The following is a 26552-nucleotide window of genomic DNA, read 5'->3' on the forward strand; positions in this document are numbered from 1 at the left end:
TGCAGTTAACACAGGTAAACCAACCTCACCTCGTTTCCACCTCAGCCCGCTGAGCCAAAGCCTTCCCTCTGCTGCCTGCTCTGAATGGATTCATATTCATGCCCCAAAGCTATTGACTGTCAGTTAATAACATAAGCTCAATGGTGAGACATTTTTCATTGTTAATGTTACTTTGTGTACAATACCTCAGGAGATGTGACATGGTTGGCGTAGCAGTTACCGCAATGCCTTTACAACGCCAGCAATTGGGACTGGGGTTCGAATCCCGCACTAAAGAGTTTGTACGTTCTCTCCGTGTCTGCGTGAGTTTTCCCCAAGGGTTACGGTTTCCTCCCACCATTCAAAACATACTAGGGGTGTAGGTTAATTGGGTGGCACGGACTCATGGGCCGTTACTATGCTGTACATCTAAATTTAAATTTTAAAATGTCATGATCTTATAGACATAATCATTCATAATTACGTTTTCTGATTTCCTCTGCTGAAGAGGCAGAGGGACAGCCTCAGTCATATAATATTTACTGTCCATCACAAACTGATTAGTCCAACTGCTCATACAATCTGGGTTGGCTGATGCAAGGTGATTCACATGCAGTATATTTTAGTCATTCAATAAGCACTAGATGTGAACAGAAAGTCTCCAGATGCTTCTCTAATAAGCAGTTAAGGTAAATGGGTGAAAGATCCATCTAATACCTTTTAATGAGTAGTTCCTACAAATTTTATGGGTTTCTCAATCACAGGATTTGTGACAATAAATTAATCCGCACGAATCATAATTTGTGAAGTGCAACTGAACCAACACTTTCACTCATTTAAGATGTATGGTATTTTTTCAATGTTTTAGAAAGTTATGAGAAGCAACAAATGATTAAAAGGGGAAAAAAGAAATATCAAGATAAATATGATTTCACAGATTCTTAACTTTATTTATTTAAAAGTATTAACATCAATTTCTGTTCTAAAAAAATTATAGCTTGTGCAAATTCCTATTAATTACAGAAGTATATTGGAGGATAAGGTTAAATATTCTTACATATCTCTGCAAAGAATTCACTCAATTTGGTTTGACTATCACATTTATTCGGTGCTTTTAAAAGTTATGTTATTAACTATGGATTTGCTGAGAAAGAATAACTTCATTTGACGATATGCATGACAAAAATACATGTGACCACTGATATGAAAATATTGTCCTTGTTTTCCACAAAAAAGAAATGAAAATAATTTGCGATAGGGTATTCACACACAAACCACAAACAGAGAGTTCAGCTTTTCAAGGAACAGAGAGCAGATGCCCTGAAAACAAAAGCAGCCATTTGGAAACCACATTCCCTTAGTCACACACTTTTCTGCATTTTGCACAATGCTCCAAATCTGCAATCCTAATTACTCACATTTGGCGGGAATGTCCACTCAAAGATGTCAAGAATGCAGAATTCTGACTACATTTTTAATTACAAATTCATTTCAAATTGATTTTCTCAAAACTTTGCTCCATCTATACATAACTAGCAAACAAATTGCACCTTTGCAGTCTTGAACATTTCACTCATTTCCTCTAAGTAAGGCTTGTTAATCGGGATCAAACTTACAAAAAATATATATATCATAATAATGAATTAATTAATTGCTGAAATGGCCATCATAAATCATTTTCCGATATAGAGGCTTCAACTATTTTTGTGCCTGGATTAAAATGGAAACAAAAATGTGTTATATACAATAAAATGGCTACAAGATTTTTTTTTAAAACAAAAGCAGAACAATTTGAAGTGATGTATACTTAGCTCTGTAATAGCCACAAGACAAATTGCTGCATAACTTGAAACACACAGTGCCTAGAAATTCATTTGCATCATGCAGTCTTTATTTTAAACTTGATTTCGTTGCAAACCCCACCCATAATGTGAAACACAATAATGACCATTCCAGTTGTTTACAGTCATGGTGAATATTTCCCCAGATACCTCCAGGCACAAGTCTTCCTTTGGCCAATGGGAGGGGAGCACAGGATAACATCATTCACGATACAATGCTCCTTTTGGAAGTAATACCAAGTTGTCCCAGGTGTATCCATTATTGATCCTACCAGGTAATGATAAGGAGGTTATTGTGATGGCAGGGCTGCCGCTGGTGCGCACCCAAGGAGAGCAGTAAGTGGAGACACAGTGCTCCTGCTGGGCCCAACCACTAATCAACTTTGAACAGGCATTAAACCAGCTATTAAAGGAGCCAATGGTAATTTTACTTAAAATCCCGCAACCGCAGGGTCTGCGCTCAAGATGGCGATGCCTATGATCGGCAGCAGCTACAGGGGGTTACAGATTCCAGGGGAGCAGAGGGCTTGGGGCAGGGGACCAGAAAAACAGAGAGACCATCACCTATCCGAGAAGGAGATAGAGTAGAGGACCAATGGATCGATGACCATGGCAGCGGACAAGTGAGGGTTTCTGCAACTGGAAGACCCACACAGGTAGCTGGCTGCTGTTGACTCGAGGCAGGGTACCCACTCAGGCTGTGTGCTCCTGGAGACTCTGGTCAAGGGATTCACACAAAGCTGTGGATTGCTGGAGACTAGCTCGAAATTGGCTGAATGGGGTACAAGGTATTGGAACCAGGATGCGAGAGGGTGGCGAGGGCACTGAAGGGTTTGTAATTGTATTGGAGGTTCAAATCTGGAGCTCAAGTTGCCTATGCTTTGGACTGGACTCTGTGGCTGTGGAGGCTGGGGAAACACTGGAGTCAAATCTATGAACCCTCACTGTCTTGGGGAGGAGGTGGGATGGAACCTCCTTTTGCTTCTCTTTGACTCTCTCCCAATGGCAGATCTGTCTGCCTTATAGCAGACAAAAGGTAATTTTGTGTAATATAACCCTGTTTTTATTACATGGCAATAAATTGAATTTTGAATCAATGTACATAAGCACAACAATTCTTGCTGCGGCCGGACAGGTGCTTTATATTAAAAAAATACAATAGGATACACAATCTGAATGAAAAAGAAACAATAAATACAAAAGATAGATTGATAATAAATATTCATAGTTATCCTAGTGTGAGGAAAAAAGTTACTTTGCAATAGTGAAGACAATCCATGATTAGTGTAAGAAGGGGAGATTCAAGAGCCTGATAACTGTTTCTTTCTTTTGAACTGAGTAGTGCTAGTCTTAAGGCTTCTATACCTTATAAATTAAATGTAATCGTACAGCACAATCAATAACAGGGCATTTCAGCCCACAAGTCCGTGCTGCCCAATTTACAGCCAATGAACTTAAAACTCTCAGTACATTTCGAACAGTGGGAGAAAACCAGAGCCCCGGGGAAAACCCACACAGACACGTACAAACTCTTTATAGACAGCGGGAGATTCAAACCCCGGTCCCGATTGCTGGCGCTGCAAAGGTGTTACGCTAAACATCCATACTAACAGTAGCAGTGAGAAGCGGTTAGGGTTTTTTGTGACATGGACTGCCTTCTTGAGGTAGCACCTCACATAGATGTCTTCAATGGATGAGAGGTTGGAGCTGATGGACCTGCCATGTTTGCTACCTTCTGCATTCCAACCAGGCAGTGATGCAACCAGTCTGTATTCTTTGATGAAAGGCTCAAACCTGAAACATTGGTTATGTATCTTTAACCTTGCTGTATAAAGTACACTCTTTGATCTGCTGAGTTTCTCCAGAATTGTGTTTTTACTTCAACCTTATTGTCTGCAGACTTTCACCTTTTATTTCTGGCATACTTTGAATTATGCACCTATAAAAGTTTGACAATGCATTTGACAACAGGTCAAATCTCCTCAGACCTCTTTGAAAGTGGACACGTTGCTGTGCCTTCTTCATATCTGCCTCGATCTGCTGGCTCCAGGAGGGAAAGGTCTTCAGAAATGTACACTGCCAGGAACTTAAACGAAATAACCCTCTGCACTTCAATCCCATCAATGCGGACAGGTCCATGGTCCCTTGGTCTCTCCTTCCCAAAAATCAACAATAAGCTCTTTTGTCTTGTTGAGGTTAGAGCAAGATTGTTGTTCTAACATCTCCCAACCATATTCTCAATCTCTGTTCTTTTTAATAACTTTAGACACGCAGCACAGTAACAGGCCATTTTGGCCCATGAGCCCGTGGCGCCCAATTACATCCAATTAACCTGCAAACCCCTAGTACATTTCAAATTGTGGGTGGAAACTGTTGCTCCTGGGGAAAACCTATGCAGACACAGGGAGAGCATACCAACTCCTTGTAGACAGCGTTGGATTCTAACCCCAGTCACTGGTGCAGTAATATCATTGCGCTTACCACTACACTAACCATGCTCCCTCATCATCATCTAGGACAGTGGTTCCCAACCTTTTTTCTTTCCACTCACACACCACTTTAAGTATTCCCTGTGCCATAGGTGCTCTGTGATTAGTAAGGGATTGCTTAAGGTGGTATGTGGGTAGAAAGAAAAAGTTTGAAAACCATTGTTTTAATCCTACCTAATTGACTTGTTATGTGCATGGTTTCATAACTCCAAAGGAAATTGGCCAGTTCCAATTTTTCTCAAGCAAAATATTTCAGTAATAATTGGGTCTAGAGCAGTGATTCTCAGTGTTCCCTTCCCACTCACATCCCACCTTGAGCAATCCCTTACTAATCACAGAGCATTTATGGCATAGGGATTACTTCAAGTGCTATGTGAGTGGAAAGAAAAATGGTGGAGAACCACTGATCTAGGTCAACATTGCACTGCTCGGAGCCCCATCTTGAAACATTATTCTTGATACCCAACTCCCCAATTCAATAATCCATTAAGGTCTCCATTTAAGCAGTTTAGAGAACCATTTTTAATCCTTGAGCCTCCTGTACAACCCTTGCTGTAAACTTGTTAAGGACCACTAAAGACACCAGTTTGCATAATTGAAACATTTTTTTCTTCTTGCACAAACAGCATCTGTGAATATTTATCTGTCATTTTATATTTACGGTATCATCATTTTTCTAAGCTTGTTGTAGCAGTTTAATTTCATAGCTGGTTTATCGTCTGCACCAATTCGACTGTAGCAAGAGAATTTCAGTGCATCTGTTCATTGTACTCATGTATATGACCATAAACTCTCATTAAAGTCTCAATCTCCAGCAGCACACTCTACCCATGTCCCAATGCCACCCCCATCCTCAAGCATAATCTTGATTGTCCTCTAGGGTCCAAGGCCAATTACAGTAAAAATCCCCATGGTCAAGAATTCAAGCAACTGGTTAAAAAAAACAGAAATAGGTAAAAATACAAAAGTTTAAAATTGGCACCCCTCCCCAGTGGATAATTTGCCAATCACGCAACACGCAATCTCAAGCAACCAGAAAATTAATTTATCCAGCATCTACCTGTCCCCTTCGATGCCAGACATGGGGGTTTTACTGTAGTTACTTTTGCTCAAGCAGTACCTCCACCCTCCAAACCCCCAGATCAGCAAAAGTTATTGAGTTTTTCTTTTAATTTAAACTTCTGCATTAAGAATTTTAAAAAGATCTTCATTTTCAATTTGAGAAACAGAGACATTGTATAATATCCATGTAGGCACTGGATCAAACACATTAGCCAAATAATTGTGGTGCACCTATTTAGTGTAAGAGGTCAGGTCCTGGTGTTGTGGTGGCCATCTACTTGATCAGAGTTTGTGACTTGGGAAATAGAGAGGGATTGGTGCGAGAACCCTGGTTAGGAAAAGAGGTACAAGATCTGCCCAAATTCTTCCAGCACCCCACTCCCCTGAACCCCAAGACATACTCCCATCCTCTCTTCTCAGCTGAATAAATAGACCGATCCTCTTTCCCAACTCTGACCTTCCCAACCAGAAAATGGACCATTTCCCACCCCCCTCTTTTCCTAACTAGGGTTCTCGCACCAATCCCTCTCTATTTCCCAAGTCACAAACTCTGATCAAGTAGATGGCCACCACAACACCAGGACCTCTTACACTAAATAGGTGCACCACAATTATTTGGCTAATGTGTTTGATCCAGTGCCTACATGGATATTATACAATGTCTCTGTTTCTCAAATTGAAAATGAAGATCTTTTTAAAATTCTTAATGCAGAAGTTTAAATTAAAAGAAAAACTCAACAATTTTTGCTGATCTGGCTAGGTGGAGGCAGTAAGAGAATGGAGAGCAAAGTAGAGAACTGGGAAAGAAACAAAATGCTGAACCATAATCCCAGATCAGGACACTAAAGCAAAATTATATAACACACTGTGCACTGGTCACAGCTCAAATACCATATTTGTTCCTGATCACAGAGACCGAAGTGAAATATCTTGGCAGCAGCGCAGGGGTTCACACGTTGACCTGTCAGGGAAGGATCAGTAAAACGGGCTTTTGATTAAAAATAATCTAAAGGAATGTAGGGCTTTAACTTAAATAGAAAATGTTAATTCTAAGCACAATGTCAAGTCATTAAATGCAAGTACTGTACAAAGATAGGTATAAACTGATAAAACAAAAAAAATAGGAATTAATGTGAGAAGGAACTTGTTTGTGCAGAAAGTAATTAATAAATAAATTTGTGAAATGCAGTGCAGCCAAAATCTCTAAAATCAGAAGGCAGGTAGATGCTAAAATTAGCTTGTGGATGGAAATCATATAGGTTCCAATAGTAGGAAGATTTAAAATATTGGTAGAGGGATTGGCTAGCAGATGAGGGTACAGATAAGAGCAGGTTGTCTTATTTTTCTTTTTGTATTTCATAGACAGTAGAAATGGCAGCCAGGGCAGGAATCTGCTCCTCTTGCAGAATGTAGACAGTCAGGGAAGCCAAAAATATCCCTGGCAACTTCATCTCTTAAAACTGCATCCAGATGCAGCTCCTTACAAAGTGTGTTAGGGAATTGGAGCATGAGCTGGATGAACTCCAGATCATTCAGGAGGCTCACAGGGTGATACATAGGAGTTACAGGGAAGCAATCATACCAAGGAGACAGAAGGTAGGTAGCTGGGTGACAGTCAGGAGAGGGAAAGTGGCAGGCAGTCAGTTCAGGATTCCCTTGTGGGTGTTCTCCTCAATAACACATATACCATTACGAACACTGGTGAAGGGGACAACCTACCAGGGAATACCATGGCGGTCAGGTCCCCGGCACAAAGTCTAGCCTTGTGGCTAAGAAGGGAAAGGAGAAGAGGTGAGCTGTAGAGAAAGGGGATTCAATAGTGAGAGGAACAGACAAGAGGTTCTGTGGAAGAGATCAAGAATCCCAAGCGGTATGTTGCTCTCCCAGGTGCTAAGGTCCAGGATGTCTCAGATTGAGTTCACAGGATTCTCATGATGGAGGGTGAACAGCCAGACATTGTGGTCCATGTTAACCATATAACCATATAACCACTTACAGCACAGAACAGGCCAGTTCGGCCCTACTAGTCCATGCCGAGGCAAATCCCCACCCTCCTAGTCCCACTGACCAGCACCCGGTCCATACCCCTCTAGTCCCCTCCTATCCATGTAACGATTCAGTCTTTCCTTAAATGTAACCAATGATCCCGCCTCGATCACGTCTGCCGGAAGCCCATTCCACATCCCCACCACCCTCTGCGTAAAGAAATTTCCCCTCATGTTCCCCTTATAATTTTCCCCCTTCAATCTTAAACCATGGCCTCTAGTTTGAATCTCCCCCTTTCTTAATTGAAAAAGCCTATCCACATTTACTCTGTCTGTCCCTTTTGAAATCTTAAACACCTCTATCAAGTCCCCTCTCAATCTTCTACGCTCCAGAGAAAAAAGCCCCAGTCTGCACAACCTTTCCCTGTAACTCAGACCCTGAAATCCTGTCAACATTCTCGTGAACCTTCTCTCTATTTTGTTTATATCTTTCCTATAATTTGGTGACCAAAACTGTACACAGTACTCCAAATTTGACCTCACCAATGCCTTGTACAATTTCATCATAACCTCCCTACTCTTGAATTCAATACTCCGATTTATGAAGGCCAACATTCCAAATGCCTTCTTCACTACACCATCTACCTGAGTATCAGCCTTGAGGGTACTATTTACCATAACTCCTAAATCCCTTTGTTCCTCTGCACTCCTCAATTGTCTACCATTCAATGTATATGACCTATTTAAATGTGCCTTTCCAAAATGCAGCACCTCACATTTATCTGTATTAAATTCCATCAGCCATTTCTCAGCCCACACCTCCAGCCTTCCTAAATCACCTTTTAATCTACGGTAATCTACCTCACTGTCCACAACACCACCAATCTTTGTGTCATCTGCAAACTTGCTTATCCAATTTTCTACCCCTACATCCAGATCGTTAATATATATAACAAATAATAGTGGACCGAGGACCGAACCCTGAGGAACTCCACTAGTCACCGGCCTCCAATTGGACAAACAATTTTCTACCACTACTCTCTGACACCTTCCATCTAACCATTGCTGAATCCATTTCACTACCTCCTTATTTATACCTAATGCCTCCACCTTTTTTCCTAACCTCCTGTGGGGAACTTTGTCAAAAGCTTTACTAAAGTCCAAATAGACAACATCCACAGCTTTCCCTTCATCAACCTTTTTTGTAACCCCCTCGAAGGTTGTGATAATGACGTGGATATTGTAAGGTAAAACATCATGAGATGGGAATGTGTAGGGAGTTACCCTGTACAGGGCAGTAACAAGAAGGGGAGGTGTCCTTGTACTCCTGTTAGGTAAAACATCATGAGATGGGACCGGAGAAGGAGTCACCCAGTACTAAGGAGTAACAGAATGCATCCTTGTACTTACAAGATAAGAGAGACATTGATGGATTGAGAGGCAGGAAGCTAGCAGGGAAAGGATAGCAACAGTTTTAGTCATTGAACAAGTAATGATATGATGATGTTCTAAGCACATATCCAAGGGTATAAAAAATCACCATTTTGCTGATAACGGCAGAATGCATTCTCCGACTAACATGGTTAGTCGCAAGTGTTACAATCCGGTAATAAAGAACAAAGAACCCTGATTTCGACTCAGCCTGGTGTTTGTCTCACTCATTCATGAACAAAGCAGACCTAACAATAGGAAGGGTGATAAAGTCCTGCAAGGAGATTTCAGAGAATTAGGGACCAAGTTAAAGAAAAGGACTTCCATGGTTGTGCTCTCGGGATTGATACCCAAACCACGTGCTAGTGAGTTTAGAAATAGGACAATGCAGCTTAATATGTGGCTTAACAGGAGAGAGGGCTTTACATTACTGGATCGTTGCACCTTCTTCCAGGGAAGGTGGGACCTGTACTGGTGGAACAGTTTGCACCTGAACTAGACAGGGATTAATATCCTTGAGGGAAGGTTTGCTAGAGCTACTCTAGGGGGGTTTAAACTCTACTTGCAGGGGATGGGAACCCAAGTGTCAGAGCAGATAGAGGATGGGGGTGGAAAAGGATTATGTTAAGAATGCAAACAAAGACAGGTGTCAAAGGTTGTGCATGGTGGGAATAATATTATGTCTGTCTACAGTACAACTCCAATTATCCAAAATAGGCTTCTCCGAAATCCTCATTTATCTGAATTTTGTTTTTTAAAAAACCAGAAATCTTCATTTATCTGAATTATTTTTTCAGTGCCAAAAAAAATTCACTTGACATGAAATTAGAACGACGCTCGTCCTCATTTCAGGTAACTCCCTCCCCTCTCTCTCTTTCCATTTCTTCTTTACCTTCTCCTATTGACTTTTCTCTCCAACTCTCCCTCTCAAACTGTGTGCCACTGTCTCCCAGCTGCAAGCAGTCAGAAGAATCTCTTGTCCCGCCATTAAGGAGACTGGCCTTTCAGGCAGGAGGGACCTTGGGTTCAAATGCGTTCCCTCCCTCCCTCCTCTCCCCTTCGCTCCCTCCTCTCCCCTACCTTCCCCTTCTCCCCTCCCCTCCCTCACTCCTCTGCACACCAGAGTTCCCAACGCCAACTCCGAATCCTCCCCTCAGCCTACTACCACAGACGCACACCAAATTCCTTGGGTGTGCATGTGCGGTAGGCTGAGAGCAGGATTGGAAATTGGGACTCGGGCATCAGGAGCTCTGGTGACTAGGGAGACAGGAGCCTGCCAACTCACCAGAGAGTGCTCCACTGGCCCAGAAACCCTCCCCAGGGATCTGCACCAGCAGTGGGAACATGTCGAGGGATTGGTTGCAGCGGTTGGGAGGTTTGGTGATCAGTGGCTGCGGTTGGGACGTGTTGGGGAACAGCAACAGCCAGCAATTTTTTGGTAAGAATTAATCATTATTTTAATGCTTTAAAAGCCTTCCCTTGTTGTTTAAACATTGATCCAGTGATTTACTGTTGCTACTGAGCTATTTTTTTAAAGTGAGCAGTTATCCAAAAAAACCATTAATCCAACATTGGCCCAGTCCCGACCATTTCAGATGATCGGAGTTGTTCTGTTTTTCAATGCAAGGAGTATTGTAGAAAAGGGAAACTAACTTAGAGTGTGGATTAGCAAGCGGAATTATGACATTGTGATCATTAGTGAAACTTGGTTGTGGAAGAGACAGAACTGGCAGCTCAATGTTCCAGGGCTTCAGACATAATAGAGAGAGAGAAATGAAAGAGTGAGGGCTGGCTTTGCTAATTAGGAAAAATATCACAGCTGTGCTCAGACAAGACAGATTATAGGGCTTTTCTACTGAGGTGAAATGGGTGAAGTTGAGGAACAAGAAAGGTATTAATGGGTTTGTATTATAGACCCCCCCCCCAACCCCCACCAATAGTAAGAGAAATTTGGAGGAGCACATCTGTAGAGGGATAACAGACAGCTGCAGGAAACAAAGTTGATATAGTAGGTGACTAACCTTCCACATATTGACTGAAACTCCCATACTGTAAAAGGGCTGGGTGGCTTGGAGTTTGTCAAATGTCTTTAGGAAAGTTTTCTAAATCAATATATTGAGGTACCAACTAGAGAGAATACACTACAGGTTCTCCCATTAGTAAATGAGACAGGACAGGTGACAGAAGTGTGTGTGGGGGAACACTGTTTCAAATGATTATAATGCCATTAGTTTCAAAATAATTATGGATAAGGATAGGTCTAATCCTCAGGTTAAGATTCTCAATTTTCATTAAACAAGGAAGGATCTAGAAACCGTGGATTGGGATAGGTTGTTTCCTGGCAAGGATGCTCATGGTAAATGCAAGATCTTCAATGGTGAGATTTTGAGAGTACAGGCTTTATATGTTCCTGTATGGTCTAAAGGCAACATTAACTGGCATAGAGAACCTTGGTTTTTGAGGGATATTGGGGATTTAGTTAAGAAGAGAGAGATGTATAGCAGATCTCAGAAAAAGGTGCAAATGAAGTACTTTTGGAGTATAAAACATGCAAGTAATAAGTTAAGAAAGAAATCAGGAGGGCTAAAAGAAGATAAGGTTGCTTTTGTGAGGGAAAATTGAAAGGTATATTAAGAGCAAAAAGAAAGTAAGGGACAAAATTGGTCCCCTCAAAAGATCAGAGAAGTTGGCTATGTATGGAACCAGATGGGGGAGATCTTGAATGTTTTTTTTTGCAGCTGTATTTACTCAGGAAATTGGCACAGTCTCGGGAAGTGAGGCAAACAAAGAGTGAGGTCATGGAACTTCTACAGATTAAAAAGGAGGAAGTACTTGCTGACTTAATGAAATTAAGGGTAGATAAATCCTGAGGGCCTGTCAAGGTATTCCCTCAGACCTCAAGTAAGGCTAGAGAAGAAATTACAGGGGCTCCAGTGGATACATTGAAAATGTCCTTAGCCATGGGTGAGGTGCCAAAGGATAGCTCAAGCTGTTCCTTTGTTTGAAAAATAAGGCTCAAAAAGTAACCCAGGAAATTATGGGACATGAACCTGACGTCAGTAGTGGGTAAGTTAATGGTAGGTGTTCCAAGAGATTGGATAGTCAACATGGCTTTGTGCATAGTAAATCATGTTTAACCAATTTTAGACTTTTTCAAGGAGATTACCAACAAAGTGGATGAAGGAAAATCTATAGATGTTTTCTACATGGACTTATGTAAGGCCTTTGAGAAGATCCCACACGGGAGGTTCATTGAAAAAGTTCTGTTGCTTGGCGTCCATGGTAAGGTAGTACAATGGATTCAACATTGGTTTTATGGGAGAAGCCAGAGAGTGGTAGTGGATGACTGCCTCTCCGACTGGAGGCCTGTGACTAGAGGTGTGCCTTGAGGATCAGTGCTGGGTCCACTGTTGTCATCAAGATCATTAATTTGGATGACAATGTTGTAAATTGGATCAGCAAGTTTGCAGATAACACAAAGATTGGAGATGTAGTGGACAGCAAGGAAGGCTTTCAGAGCTTGCAGAGGAATCTGGACCAGCAGAAAAAATGGGCTGCAAAATGGCAGATGGAATTTAATGCAAACAAATGTGAGTTGTTGCACTTTGGAAGGACAAACCAAGGTAGCACATACAATGTAAACAGTAGAGCACTGAGGAGTGTGGTAGAACTAATTGATCTGGGAATGCAAATACATAATTCTCTGTAAGTGGGGTCACAAGTAGATACGATCATAACGAGAGCTTTTGGTACATTGGCCTTTATAAATCAAAGTATTGAGTACAGAAGTTGAGATGTTTTATAGTGAAATTGTACAAGACATTTGTGAGACCATACTTGGAGTGTTGTGTGCAGTGTGATCACCTAACTTCAGAAAGGATATCAATAAGATTGAAAGAGTACAGTGGAGAGTTGGAAGAATGTTGCCAGGACTTGAAGAGCTGAGTTACAGGAAAAGGTTAAATGCATTTAGGACTTTATTCTGTGAAACACAGAAAAACGAGGGGAGATATGATAGAGGTATACAAAATTATGATGTGTATAGATAGAGTAAGCGCAAGCAGGTTTTTCCACTGAGGTTAGGCAAGATAAAAACTAGAGGACGTGGGTTAAGGTTAAAAGTTCAAAGGGTACATTAAGAGGAACATCTTCACGCAGAGTGGTAGGAGTGTGAATGAGCTCCCACTTGCATTGGTACATGCAGGCTTCATTTTGACATTGAAGAAAAATTTGGACAGTACATGGATGGAAGGGATATGGTCCAGTTGCAGGTCAGTAGGGTGAGGCAGGTAAATAGTTTGGCACAGACTAGAAGGGCATGAGAAAACACTTTTTCTAACCAGAGGATGGCAGGACTGTGAATTCATTGCTTAAATAAAAAGAATCGAAGAGCTCTGTCACATTTAAACTGTACTTGATGTGTACAGGAACTCCCCAACTTATAACCATAATTGGGACAGAATGGATACAAGTCAGAATGGATACAAGTCAGAATTTTGCCCATGCACATGGAGTACCGAAGTCTTAAAGCAAATATTTTAATCAAAACTTTTTTCATTGTACATTTGATGATAACAACTTAACACTTCCTGAATTTGTTGATCAACACTGGCAAATATTTCCACTTTCTGGTCCATGCTTACCTAGTTAGTCAGCATCCCAGGGTCCGTAGGCTGGGCACGGCCATCTTGACTCCTCATGCGCACAGGAATAAAGTTGGCCATGCCCAGCCTTCGGACACCTGGACACCGACTATCAAGGTAAGTAGGCACATTTTGGCTCTTACATGCCCTGTATCCCTGTTATGTCAAATACAACATAATCCATGTAAATTTTATAAATTTTCCTCATTTTTAAAAAATTTTCGGTTGTAGGTGTGGATGGACCCAAGTCACAAAGGTCACAAGTTGGGGAGTAGCTGTACTTGAAAAAGGAGATAGGCAGGACTACAGACACAACAATGGAAGGTCGGCTTTGGTTGGTGCTCTTTATCAACGCTCATGGACATTATAAGGCCAAAGGAGAATGGGAAATAATGAGCACATGAAGTAGTTCACAGACCATCCTTTCCTTTTTCAGTAATTAAAAAGAACCTGGGAGTTAAATGGCCTATACCGCAATGTTCCAGTATTGCTAAGCTGGGGGATGCTCCAACCTATTGGAAATTTGCAAACACACACACAAGTTTTGAGGCTCAAGGTTGCAAATGAGTGGGTAGAGTACACTTAAAATATTCCTGCAAAGTAACAAAGAGACATTCTAAAACAGAATTTGCTAACGGACACTGCTGCTCTAATCGTTGCTAGAGTCGAGCATTTAGCTGCATGACATTTACCAGCAGATGCAATCATGTCACTCAATTCCATTGTTATGAGATCTTCCCTACATTGATATGGATTGCAGTAAAGAGACAAAGATGGTTACAATGACGGCAACGCAGCTGCGGATACAGCGTCTCACTCACCCGTTTGTCAATGTCTCCATGCTGAAGCTGGACAAAGCGAGCACTGATAGCAGCAATGTAGCTCTGCTGATTGGAGAAAGCCACTCTACCAGCACCTTTCGGATACTTCAACTCAGGATCTGTATCAATGCCTGCATAACAGACTCCTCCGTACAGCCGATCCATGATCATAGCCAGTTCAACTGAAAGGAGGAAACAAAGGCCTGTGCTTAGAAGACCACTTTCTGCCCATTTCAAAATTATATATCACTTAATAGCACTGTTCCCCCAATTTAGATCTACCGACAAATGTGCGTACCGGTAATTAAAATCTTCTCATTTATTTAATGCAGCTAATTATTACTTTGATTGAACATTCTTACGTTGATTTTTTTTTTAAAAAGAGATACAACAGGCCCTTCTGGCCCATGGCTTATAAACACACCAATTAACCTACAAACCGTGTACATTTTAAGGCTGCCAGAAACTGGTGCATGGGCTGTAAACCCACTCAGACACAGGGAAAACTCCCAAACTCTTTATAGACAGTGCTGGATTCTGTCTGCTGACGTTGTAATAGTATTATGCTCACTGCTATGCTAACCATTACAATGGATTAATAATTGGTTAAAGTGCATGACTGAATTAAAATGAAAAGATGATGCAAGAGGATCTGATATCTCAGTGGTTAGAGCACTGGTCTTGTTAACCAGGGGTCACTGGGGACTAATTTCTGTGAGGGGCACTGGACAAAGTGGTGACTCTCTATCTTCCTTACAGTAGATAAAGTTAAAGAATCTCATGTATGCCCATCTCGATTTGAGAAGGATTGTCAGTCTTTAAAAGGGGCATTCTGCAGAAATGAATCTAAAACATTGATAGGATGCAAAACTGGGCTGAGCAGTGGCAGATGGAGTTCAACCCACGGGTAAGTGTGAAGTAGTTCATTTTGGTAGGTCAATTATGATAGCAGAATATAGTGTTCTTGGCAGTGTGGTGGATCAGAGCGATCTTGGGGTCCGAGTCCATAGGATGCTCAAAGCAGGTTATGTGGTTAAGAAGGCATATGGTGTATTCCATTAATCGTGGAATTAGGAGCTGAGGGGTAATGTTGCAACTATACAGGACGCTGGTCAGACCCCACTTGGAGTACTGTGCCCAGTTCTGGTCGCCTCACTACCAGAAGGATGTGGAAGCCATTGAAAATGTGCAGAGGAGATTTACAAGGATGTTGCCTGGATTAGGAAGCATGCCTTATGGAAACAGGTTGAGTGAACTCAGCCTTTTCTTCTTGGAGCGACAAAGGATGAGAGGTGGCCTATAGAGGTGTATAAGAAGATGAGAGACATCGATCATGTGGATAGTCAGAGGCTTTTTCCCAGGGCTGAAATGGTTGCCACGAAAGGTTTAAAGTGCTGGGGAGTGAGTAGGTACAGAGGAGATGTTAGGGGTAAGTGTTTTATTTTTAAAAATGCAGAGCGTGGAATGGGCTGCCAACAATGGGGTGTTTTAAGATACTTTTAGATAGGTATATGGAGCTGAGAAAAGTAGAGGACTATGAAGATAGAGATATATTCAGCACAACTTTGCAGGCTGAAAGGCCTGTATTGTGCCATAGGTTTTTCTATATTTCTATATTACTAAAATGCCATCAACAAAAGGTCTCAAATTCCAATTTGCAGTTTTGTTTATTCTGTGCATTTTCCTTTCCTCAGGGCACAAGTTCAGCTGGTTCTATGGAAAGAAAATAGTGAATGTAAAAAATATTTGGTCAGGAACCATTACCCGCACTGTCCAAACTAGTTTCCTGAAAAATTGGATCAGTTTCAACATGCTCCATCAGAGCAGCATGCAGATGAGACTATTTTTGCTGGTTTCCTGAATGACTGCAGCATACAAGTGCTAGTATTTAATGTTTTGAAATTGGGAAAATGAGTTCAGAGGGAAAGGAATAAATAAAAATAGACCTGGTTATGGATCATTTTCAAGGTGGTGAAAGCAAATGTTGCTTGTATTTTGCACACATACAACTTGAATTATCAAAGTGAATATTATTCAAGCTGAATGTATGCATTTGCACACCTGCAGTCCTGTGAATATTCAGAATAAAAACATAGAAAATTTTTAAAAATACAAATCCATTATAAAGAACACTTTTCAAAAACTCAAGAGTTTTTTGCAAAAATTATTTTAAGTGTATGTTGGTACTTTACTGTTACACACACTGCACTTTCCTGTACTGATTTGTCAACCTGTTTTTAAAACTTGCATTAAACTGATGCATTGGAAAAATTTCAGATTAATTTGCTGAGAATGGAAATCAAAACAAGGATGTGTGTGAATCATTATAAATAGGATGACTGATTCCTACAGATGAATTGTGTGGTTTTACCAGTGCAAACACATTTAAGTCACCGTTAAAAATAGCAGAATATACAATTTCTGAGATTTAAAAACTTTCACTTTATAGGAATCAATTTCAAATTCTATCCACTCTGGAAATTATTTTTAATGACTTTATGATGGAACAGGTCTGCTCAAGTGTCATTAGTTGGAGTGGATGCAGTAAGCCAACAACTCAATAACAAAGTAGGGTTGTGCTCCATAGAAGACTCAGTTCTCAAGTTAGTGATTTCTGCGGTTGGATTCCAAAAGCAACAGACATATCACCTCTGCAAACCTCATGTCTTTTCATATTAGATTTGTCAAGAGCACCTCCAATTTTAGATTGAAAACAAAATTATACTCGGCTCAAAAATGCAACAGAAACATATTATCAAATGTGAAGTTATCACAGGTGATATGATTCATTCTGGGATTCTCACATTTAAAACCATGGGTGCTTGACATGGACAGAGAACACCAAAGGGTCCATTTCCTTGCTGAATGACTGTAATCTGGGATTCCTTTAAAGCATATATTAGAGGTCAAATAATCTCTTTTATGGCTAAAGGTAAGAAAAATGTCAATTCAGAGAAAGAGGATTTAGCCAACCAATTGAAATGTATTGATGAACAATATGCCTCAACTCCAAAACCTGAGCATTTTTTTTTTTAAATATCAAACTCAAAACCAGACATACTTCTCTATACAGACCAACTTTTAAAAAGTAAATCTAAATTCTACATACACGGAGATAAGGCTGGGAAGCATTTAGCCAGTCAAATTAAAAACTATATAGCTAATGGCTTATTACAGAGATTCATAAAGATGATGGAGTGATTACTACTGATCATGCTGAGATAAACAAAGTCTTTTGTCAATATTATTCTAAGCTTTATAGTTACTGAATCCAAATTTTTGGATAATTTAAATTTTCATTATCTTCAGAGAAACAATCACTGCTGGAGAAACCTATTTCTTATGAGGATATTGCTGCAACAATTAACTCTGCAGTCCCAACAAGTTCCCAGTCCCGATGGTTTCCCAACAGAGTTTTACAAGACTTTTTCCTATTTATTGATTCCTCATTTAGATTTGGTTCTTTCTGAATCCTTGGCATCAGGAAACTACCAGACACTTTTTATGAAGCCTCAATCTCTCTTTTTTCCCAAATTAAGATCTTTCTTACTGTTCTTCCTACAGGCCAATTTCTCTTCTGAATGCCGATGCTAAGATACTGTCAAAGATTTTGGCCTGTAAATTAGAAAATGCCCTTTATTATCTCTGAAAATCAAACTGGCCTTATTAAGGGTCATTATTCACAATTTAGTGTCTGTCATCTATTAAACATCCTTTATTCTCCCACTGTTTCATCTTCTGAATGTATTATTTCATTGGATGCTGAGAAACCCTTTGATAGAGTAGAATGGGATTATTTATTTAATGTATTAGAGAAATTTAACTTTGCACTAAATTAATATATTTATCTCCTATTACTTATATTTTTACCAATTCAATAAAATCCAAACCATTTAAGCTTCACCGTGGAACTAGACAAGGCTGTCCTTTAAACCCATTATTACTTAATCTGACATAAGAACCATTAGCACTGGTCTTTTGGAAATCTAATGATATTTCTGGAATTATAAGAGGTTTTTCTTTATGCAGATGACCTTTTATTAGACATATCTGACCCTGATCATTCGATTCCAGCTATTTTATCACACCTTCACCAATTAAATCTCAAGAAAAGTGAGAGGTTTGCTTTAAACTCTTCCAACTCTCGTAACCTTCCTGTTCCTTTTAAAATTGCTAAAAATCAGTTTAATTATTTAGGTGTTACTATTACTAAAAATTTTAATAATTTGTTTAAGGAGAACTTTCTTACCTTAATGAACCCACAACAAGAAGTTGTTAGCTCAATGCTCTCCTCTCTCAATGTCTTTAATTGAATGCATTAATATCATTAGATGAATATCCTACCCAACTTCCTATTGATTTTTTCAAGCTGTACCTGTATTTGTTCCCAAAACTTTTTTTGATTCGCTTGATTCAATTATCTCTTCTTTTGTTTGGAAAAATAAATCCCCCGTCTTAACAAAACTTTTCTTCAAACCCCTAAAAAGAAAGGGGTTGTGGCATTGCCTAGTTTTAGATTTTATTAATGGACAGCTAATATTAAATATATTACTTTTTGGATTTATCACAAGGATATAAAAGATGCTGCAAGTTGGATTAATCTTGAAATTGAATCTACTAAGAAGTATTATCTTATTTTGAAAGTTGGAGCACCAACTTCCTGCTTCTAAAGTAAGTGATAATTTTGTTATTAAACATGTTGAGAACTTGGTTTCAATTCGGAAAACATTTTGGATACCATAGATTTCTGCTAGTCAGTCCACTTTTAGCTCATTCTTTTTTTTAACCTTCATTATAAGATTTTCGTTTTCATGAATGGTCGGACTTAGGTATCCAATCTTTTCAAGATCTTCCTATTGACCAAAATTTGGCTTCTTTTGAACAATTATCTTCTAAGTTTAAACTATCTAACACAATTTTTTTTTAAAAAGATATTTACAGATTAGTATCTTTCATGAATTCCTTGGTATTGAGACTCCCTCTGAAATTAAATATGATAGAGATTTATAATTTTAAATCGAATCATAAAAAGTTGATATCAACTCTTTATGAGTCATTATTATTGTCTAGTGATAATTCCCTGCCGAAGACTAGGAAATCATGGAGCAAGATTTTCAACAATTATTTTCTGCTGTTACATTTGAAAGTGGTAAATTCATCTTTGAATTGCTATGTGCCCAACACTCATTATTACAATTTAAAGTAGTACATTGAGCTTACGTCTCCAAAGTTCAATTGGCTAAATGTTTTTATAATATTTCTTCAAAATGTGACAGATGTAAGACTGAAGAAGGTACATGTTTTGCTCATGTCCTTTTCTTTCTATGTATTGGGAAAGTATTTTTCATACATTGATTCCTAATCCTTTTCTTGCCCTGTTTGGAACTTGACTTGAATTTGTCTGGGCTACAATCCCATGTAGTTGTCTTTACTCTCCTTATTGCTATAAGAGATGAAAAGATGTTGTCCCTTCTACACATGTTCAAAGGCTATCAGATGTGATGACATGTCTGACTTTAGAAAAAAAAATTAGATGTTCTACCACTGAATTTTAACTTTGTAAGTTTAAGGGGTCCTTTTCTTAATTATTTTCATAATTTATTTAATTATTTAGATCCTGTTTTGTGGTTTGGTTTTCCCTCTTACAATATTGGAGCACATATGTTCAACCAATAACTTCACAAGGGAGGGGTGAGATTATTAGTATCATTTTACATGCTATGTCTTTTTTTGTCTTTTTCAATTTATCATAGGTTATTTATAGCCATATGTAATAGTATATCTACTTTGTTGGATACTTATTCTTATTACCAATGTACAATTTACTTATAAAACTTAATAAAAAAAAGATGATAAGTCTTGACATGAGGGACAAGAGCTGATAGATCATTTGAGGGTCAAGAGCTGATAGATCATTTGAGGAAACAATTGAATCGTATTTCGACAGCTCATATTAATTTCAGGGTAAATGCTAACATGACTAATGCTTTAATATAAACATTTCTACCTCAGGGCTAACAGAAATAATTAAACCCTGATATTGGCCTTCCATTAATATGCAACCAGGTTCAGAAATAACTTCAGAAGGGCACAAGTTTGAAATGTAGACTTTCTGTGGATGCTGTATGAACTTCTGAGTTTCTCCAGCACTTTTGGGTATTGAACTAAACACTGGTATCTACAGATTTCTTGTTTACTCAGAAATAATTCGATATTTTCTATGAAGGCAAAATGTCTGCATAGAGTTGAAACTCAGCTCTCTAAATTCTATTTGCCAAACTTAAACAAGCTTTTGTAATTGCTTCAAAGGCTCAATCTCAGTGAACAATCAGTTCACCGGGCACTCACTTCAAGTATACTCACCAGCTCGAAGAGGTCTGGGAACACCTCCCACAAAGATAGTCTTCCTTGGGTCCAGAGGCTGAGAACCGTCCATCACAAAATCACTATCACTTAGGTTCCAGGGTCGGATTTGTACCTTTAAGGAAATAGAGTTTTGATCATAACCATAAGACGTAGGTGTAGAAATAGACTATTCAGCCATCAAATCTTCCCCGCCAATTAATCAAAAGCTGATCCATTTTTCCAGCTCAGCTCCACTCCCTTCTCCTCATAACTGATGCCCTAGCTGATCAAGAATCTATCATTCTATGCCTTAAATTCACCTAGATCTGACCTCCACAACCACCTGAGGGAACAAATTCCACAGATTTACCACTCCCAGCTAAAATAATTCCTCCGCATCTCTGTTCTAAGCAGACGCCCTTCAACCCTGAAGTTGTGTCCTTCTGGACCAGTGGTTCTCAACCTTTTTCTTTCCACTCACATACCACCTTAAGTAATCCCTATGCCATAAATGCTCTGTGATTAGTATGGGATTACTTAAGGTAGCTCTAAAGCTTGAAAGGTTGTCATGGCCGAAGGGTGGTAGTGGGGACGAGCCCCAACTGCTGCACAAATGCTCTTCATGGTGTGTGACTCAAACAGCCTCCGACAACCAAGTTCAATCCCTGGCCTTCACACGTGGCATAGTTCTTATGCCCGGCAGAGCTGTTCTCACTGACAGGAGAAGGGTGGAAAGGCAGGCTACTGGCACCTGGAAACCAGTTGCTCCGGGTAGATGGGGATTGTTAGCTGAGGATGGTAACTCATCTAGGAGAGGGAAAACTCTTGTGGCTATACCCACTCTCGGGAAAGGCTTTGGGAGTAAACCCTGAGGAAAAATCTGGAGTCGGAGTCCCAAAGACGGATATACTCAGCATCAGCTCGGCAACTCTTGTGATGCTGCTAGCACCAGATTGTCATTCCTTTGGACCTGTCATTAGCATGGAAAGGGCAGTCTTACTGCATGGGCAACAGATGGATCTCTATATCAACTCTGCCCTGGAGAGGTCAAGACACAGTGACTACCAGAGGCGCGGTACCCATGGTCGACCATGACCGACGGAGGCCAAAGAAAAAGATTTAAGGTGGTATGAGAGTGAGGGAAAAAGGTTGAGAACCATTGCTCTAGACTGTTACTGAAATATCTTGCTTGAGAAAAATTGTCATTGGCCCATTTCCTTTGGAGTTAGGAAACCATGCACATAACGAGTCAATTAGGTACCATTAAAACAGTAGTTTTCAAACTTTTCTCTTCCCACTCACATACCGCTTTAAGTAATCCCTTACTAATCACAGAGCACCTATGGCATAGGGATTGCTTAAGGTGGTCTGTGAGTAAAAGAAAAAAATTTGAAAACCACTGTGCTAGACTCTGCCACCTCTTGGGAAACAACCTACATCCATTCTGTACACACCTTGCAACATTCAAAATGTCTCAATGAGATCCTCCCCATATAAATGCTAAATGAACATTGGAAGAGTTGAAAAGTCCACTTTAAATGTAGGGCATCCAAACCTTTCAAACAACTATGACACGTTTTATGACAAATTCCAAATTTTAAAATAACATTGCTGCATGCCCATTGAAGTCAGTGAGCACAAATGAATAGTTGTCTCATCTTTATCAAGAATACTCATAATACTAAAAATAACATGTAAACTATCACGTGTTAGTTTTAAATTTCCAGATTCACTTTTTTTTTAAACAAAGCTTAGAGATTCTAAACAATTACAAAATTGCTAGAGTAGTGACTAACCCAGTCCATTATGTCTGTCTTTTTATTTTGTAGAAAGATAGGGATCAGGGTACAATTAGACAACTAAAATAAAACACTGATGCAATGATCACTTCTGGGGAACACATGCTGGGCAGTTTTTTGACTGCTTATTTTCTGGAAGTTTCAAACAAAGGCTTAATTATGCAGCTTAACATTTATTAATAAATTCCCAAGACTTAAATCTCTGAACTTCACTAAAAATAAAATCCCCATTGGTAATTGGATAATAAAAATAATATAGTGTGAAGTTTCAATCATATAATGGATGACAGCCAAATTATTCCCAGGTTAAAGGGGCTCGTCACACGACAAAGAACAGATGGCAAGAATGAAGCTGGAGATCTATTTACCGGTTTGTCCTTGATAGTGGGGCTTGAAACACACAGGTATAACTTTCCGTCTTCCTCGATGCATGCATCAATCAGAGCTTGAACAGAGCTTTCCTCTTGAAATAGTAGGAAGGCATAACCTTAGAAAGTTTAAAAAAAATTAAAAGAGTGTTGCAGGAAATCCAATACCAAACTAAAATATTGATTGCCTTTTACTTCGTACGGATACTGTGTGACCTGCTGAGTTTCTCTAGCGCTTTTGTGAATTGCAATTGACAATAACATCTGTAGATTTTCTTAAGTTGCATTTAATTTTTTTTTAATATCTTGACCATAAAAGACCATCTTGCAGGGGTTTCACTGGGAGAGACAGAATTTAAAAATGGCTCAATCCAGCACTTTGGGTTTGATGTGGCAGAAGAGAGAGGGTCAAAGACTTGAGATGGCATTATGAACATAAAAACTGCAGATGCTGGAAAAAGGAACAAAAGTGTTGGAAACAATCAGAAAATCACAGTGTCCGTGTGGAGTGAGGAATGCAGCTGCAAAGTAGTCAATTTCCCATGAGGATAAATAACAGGAGGAGGATTCGTAAGATTTGAAGATTGTGGGATAAGGGGTGTGATGCAGAGTTGTAGAAAGTAGTAGGGTCAGATGAGGCAAGATCATAGACAAATTCATCTGGTGATGGTTGGGTTATCAAGTTCAGCACAGACAGGTGGGTTAAAAGGCCTGTTTCTGTGTTGTTTATGTTCTACATTGGGAGATGTGGAGATTATCGATGAGAAGGATGATGGCAGAATGAGGCACGTCTGTTCTGTTCTTTCTGAAGAAAACATCAAGACATCAAAATCATTCCAATAACCATTCATGTGATTAATACCTCATGCTCACAACTCTTAAATGGCGGGGTTTCACATGTAGCCCAATTAATAAAATAGCACATTTGCTTTAAAAAAAAGCACCTTTCACAATCTCATATTCCCAGCAGGGAATGATAAGGGATAAATATTGAGTAGTAGACTGGAAATATTTCTTCAAAATAATCCTACAGGACACTTTAGGTATAACTAAGAAGTAGGCTGAGCCTTGGTTTAATCTTTCACCCAAATAACGGCCTACGTGGCGCTGCTACTTCCTTTCCTGCTGCAAGGAGCAGCAGCCTGAGGCTGGGGAGTGGGGTCTAGGATACAGGGTGGGGGTGAGGATACAACCAACCGAGCCACAGTTCATGCAATGATGAGGTGTTCTCCAAATTATAATGTACAATTGTAGCTGCTTAATAACATCTTGACAAACAAGCACTCAATTAAAAGTGACTTTTCAAATTATACAGGCCATCTGGCTGCTCGCTCCATAAATAGGTGTACCCATGTCCTTAATAAATATTTGAAATGTCGTAAATTAATTTTCAACTGCTGGGAGGAAAAGATGACATTGCAAAATGCTCCCTTGGTTCGACAGCAAACATCAACAGTTAGCATTAATGCAATGAAACTCCAGAGAGAGGCAAGGAGGGGAAGATGTGGCTCCAGGCCAGGAGCAAGGTCATCATGGCAAATTATTATCCTACCAATTTGAACACCAGTAGCTCAACGACATTTCTGTAGGCAGACTATTGCGACACAGTCTTCTAAAAATGATTATCTTTCTGCTTATTCTACAATTACATGGATACCTTGTTTAACACTGTCTTGATATACAATGTGGTTTATAATTTTAATATAGTAATAATCAAAAATTGTTAAATTTTATTAATATTGTGTATGAACAGTAGCGCAATAACAACGTGTCAACAGCAATGCTAGCCTCTTGGCTGCATTCGTTCAACTTCATTATTGCTTAACTTGTTTTATCACTCTAGACTCTGAGCGGGAAGGCCGTGGCTGCTCTGTAATATTTTAATTGTGTTGTATATAAAAAGTGCACCCTTACAATGTGAGTGGGAAAAGGAAATATGGTGAGGGTGATACATGTAATAAATGTAAATGGCTAACATTGGAAAAGAAACTGGAACTTATTAAGCAACATGAAGGTGGCGCACCATTTGCTAAAATAGCACGAGACAAAGGAATGAATGAATCATCTGTTCGAACTCTAATCAAGAATAAAGATAAAATTAAAGAACATGGAATGGCAACCGCATCTGATATGACCAAAGTGGTTGTTAGACATAGAAGTTCTGGAATGGAAAATATGGAACGTCTTTTAATGATCGAGATTGAAGATTGCAACCAGAAAAGAATTCCAATACGTTAAATCACAATTCAAGCTAAAGCAACAAGGCTCTATTGGACATTAAAAGAATACAAAGAAAATGGAAATGACGGGAGAACTTTTTCAGTAAGTCCTGGTTGGTTTTACAACTTCAAAAAAGGCATGGTCTGTGACAATGCATTAATTTGCATTCAAGTGAACATGATCTCACTGAAATGGATCGACAATGTTTATATGAAGATCAGCTGCAAAATGAAGATGTTAATGAAGTTCCAGTGAAAGTATTCACCTTAGAGGAATTATCAAATTTTAATGGAAAAATCAATGATGCTTGTGATTACCTTATGGTGTGGAATCAAACATCGAGAGAGACATTAAGATTTCGGCAAGAATTGCAAAATGCTATTTGATGTTATAAAGATATGCATTAATGAGGAAAGGCGAAAGCAGTACAATCTACATTAGACAATTCTTTTAATAAACTGTTCACTTGTTGCCAATAAAGATCTTTGTCATTTTTCAGTTCTCCCTTTTAAATATTTTATGCATATTTGCATAAGAGTTTGAGGTAAAAGAATAATTATAGGATTGGAATGTATTACATTAAAGTACATTGTAATAATGCTTTGAACGGTGCAGTTTTCCATAACACTGAACTTTTATTGCACATATTACCCATGTTATCTCTGGTATCTCTTTTTCATCCACCTCATGCTGGAGTCAACATACAACAACTGTGGGGGAGGGAAGAAAGTGCCCAACTCTGCTGCAGGCTAACGGCTCATATCATCAGTCATCACATAAACTGGCTTTCTGATAGAGGGAGGGCAGTGCAGAAAATAAGGAACCTGAGGGAGGGAGCAAGGAAGCAAGGGGGGAAATACAAGTATTCTACAATGTAATTGCACATACTTATCAAGAGTCTGCAATAATTGGTATCAGCCCCCAATTTCCAATCCACCCAGTTTTAATGTTATTTTCTCTCTCACACCTTACAATTTCAGATTGGCAAAGTTAAAATAGGCACCTTTTACACATTCATCAAGTTGCATTTATGAAGTACTCAGAACATAACAAGACACAAAGCTTCAGGTGGCATGGAAGAACTATTGAAATGAGACATTCTAGTCCTTTAAAGAACTATCTTGGTGAATGGGAAACTGGAGATGTACCTGTACAAGCTTTGGGACAAGTAGTCAAGACCTAGGAGTACAGCTGCATTGTTCTTTGAAAGTGGCAATTCCAGTGGATAAGTGGGTGAAGGCAAAGAGTAAAAAACAAACATCTGCAGACACCATGACTGAAGTTAAAACACAACGCTGGAGAATCTCAGCAGGTCAAACAGTGTAGTCATGTAGCAAAGATGAAGATACATTCTGGGCTTGAGCCCTTCATCAAGATAGGAGCAACATGTAAACAGGTGCCAGAGCAAAATGGTGTGGTGGGGGAGGGAGGAGCACAGGCTCACAGGCAGGATGTATTAATTGGATAAGGGAGGGAGGGCACACCAGCAAACAGGGGTGTGGAGAGGCTCTGTGAATGGTGAGGGAAGGGGATGGAGAGCTGGAGGATGGGGAAGACAAGGGGGAGTGG

At 39.5% G+C, this 26552-nt stretch overlaps 1 protein-coding gene across 6 annotated transcripts in view; it reads right to left on the reverse strand.

The window, feature by feature from the left end:
- cpeb3 (cytoplasmic polyadenylation element binding protein 3) overlaps positions 1 to 26552 on the reverse strand; it is a 102325-nt gene that overhangs the window by 8811 nt on the left and 66962 nt on the right. For all 6 annotated transcript variants that reach the window (XM_069900514.1, XM_069900513.1, XM_069900515.1 and 3 more), the window contains 3 exons: positions 22764 to 22882; positions 20615 to 20729; positions 14252 to 14433 (listed from right to left, as the gene is read on the reverse strand). In XM_069900514.1, the coding sequence (XP_069756615.1) occupies positions 14252 to 14433; positions 20615 to 20729; positions 22764 to 22882 (416 nt within the window). The remainder of the gene's footprint in view (positions 1 to 14251; positions 14434 to 20614; positions 20730 to 22763; positions 22883 to 26552) is intronic.

Source organism: Narcine bancroftii, chromosome 10 (genome assembly GCF_036971445.1).
Source record: "Narcine bancroftii isolate sNarBan1 chromosome 10, sNarBan1.hap1, whole genome shotgun sequence".
NCBI lineage: Eukaryota > Metazoa > Chordata > Chondrichthyes > Torpediniformes > Narcinidae > Narcine > Narcine bancroftii.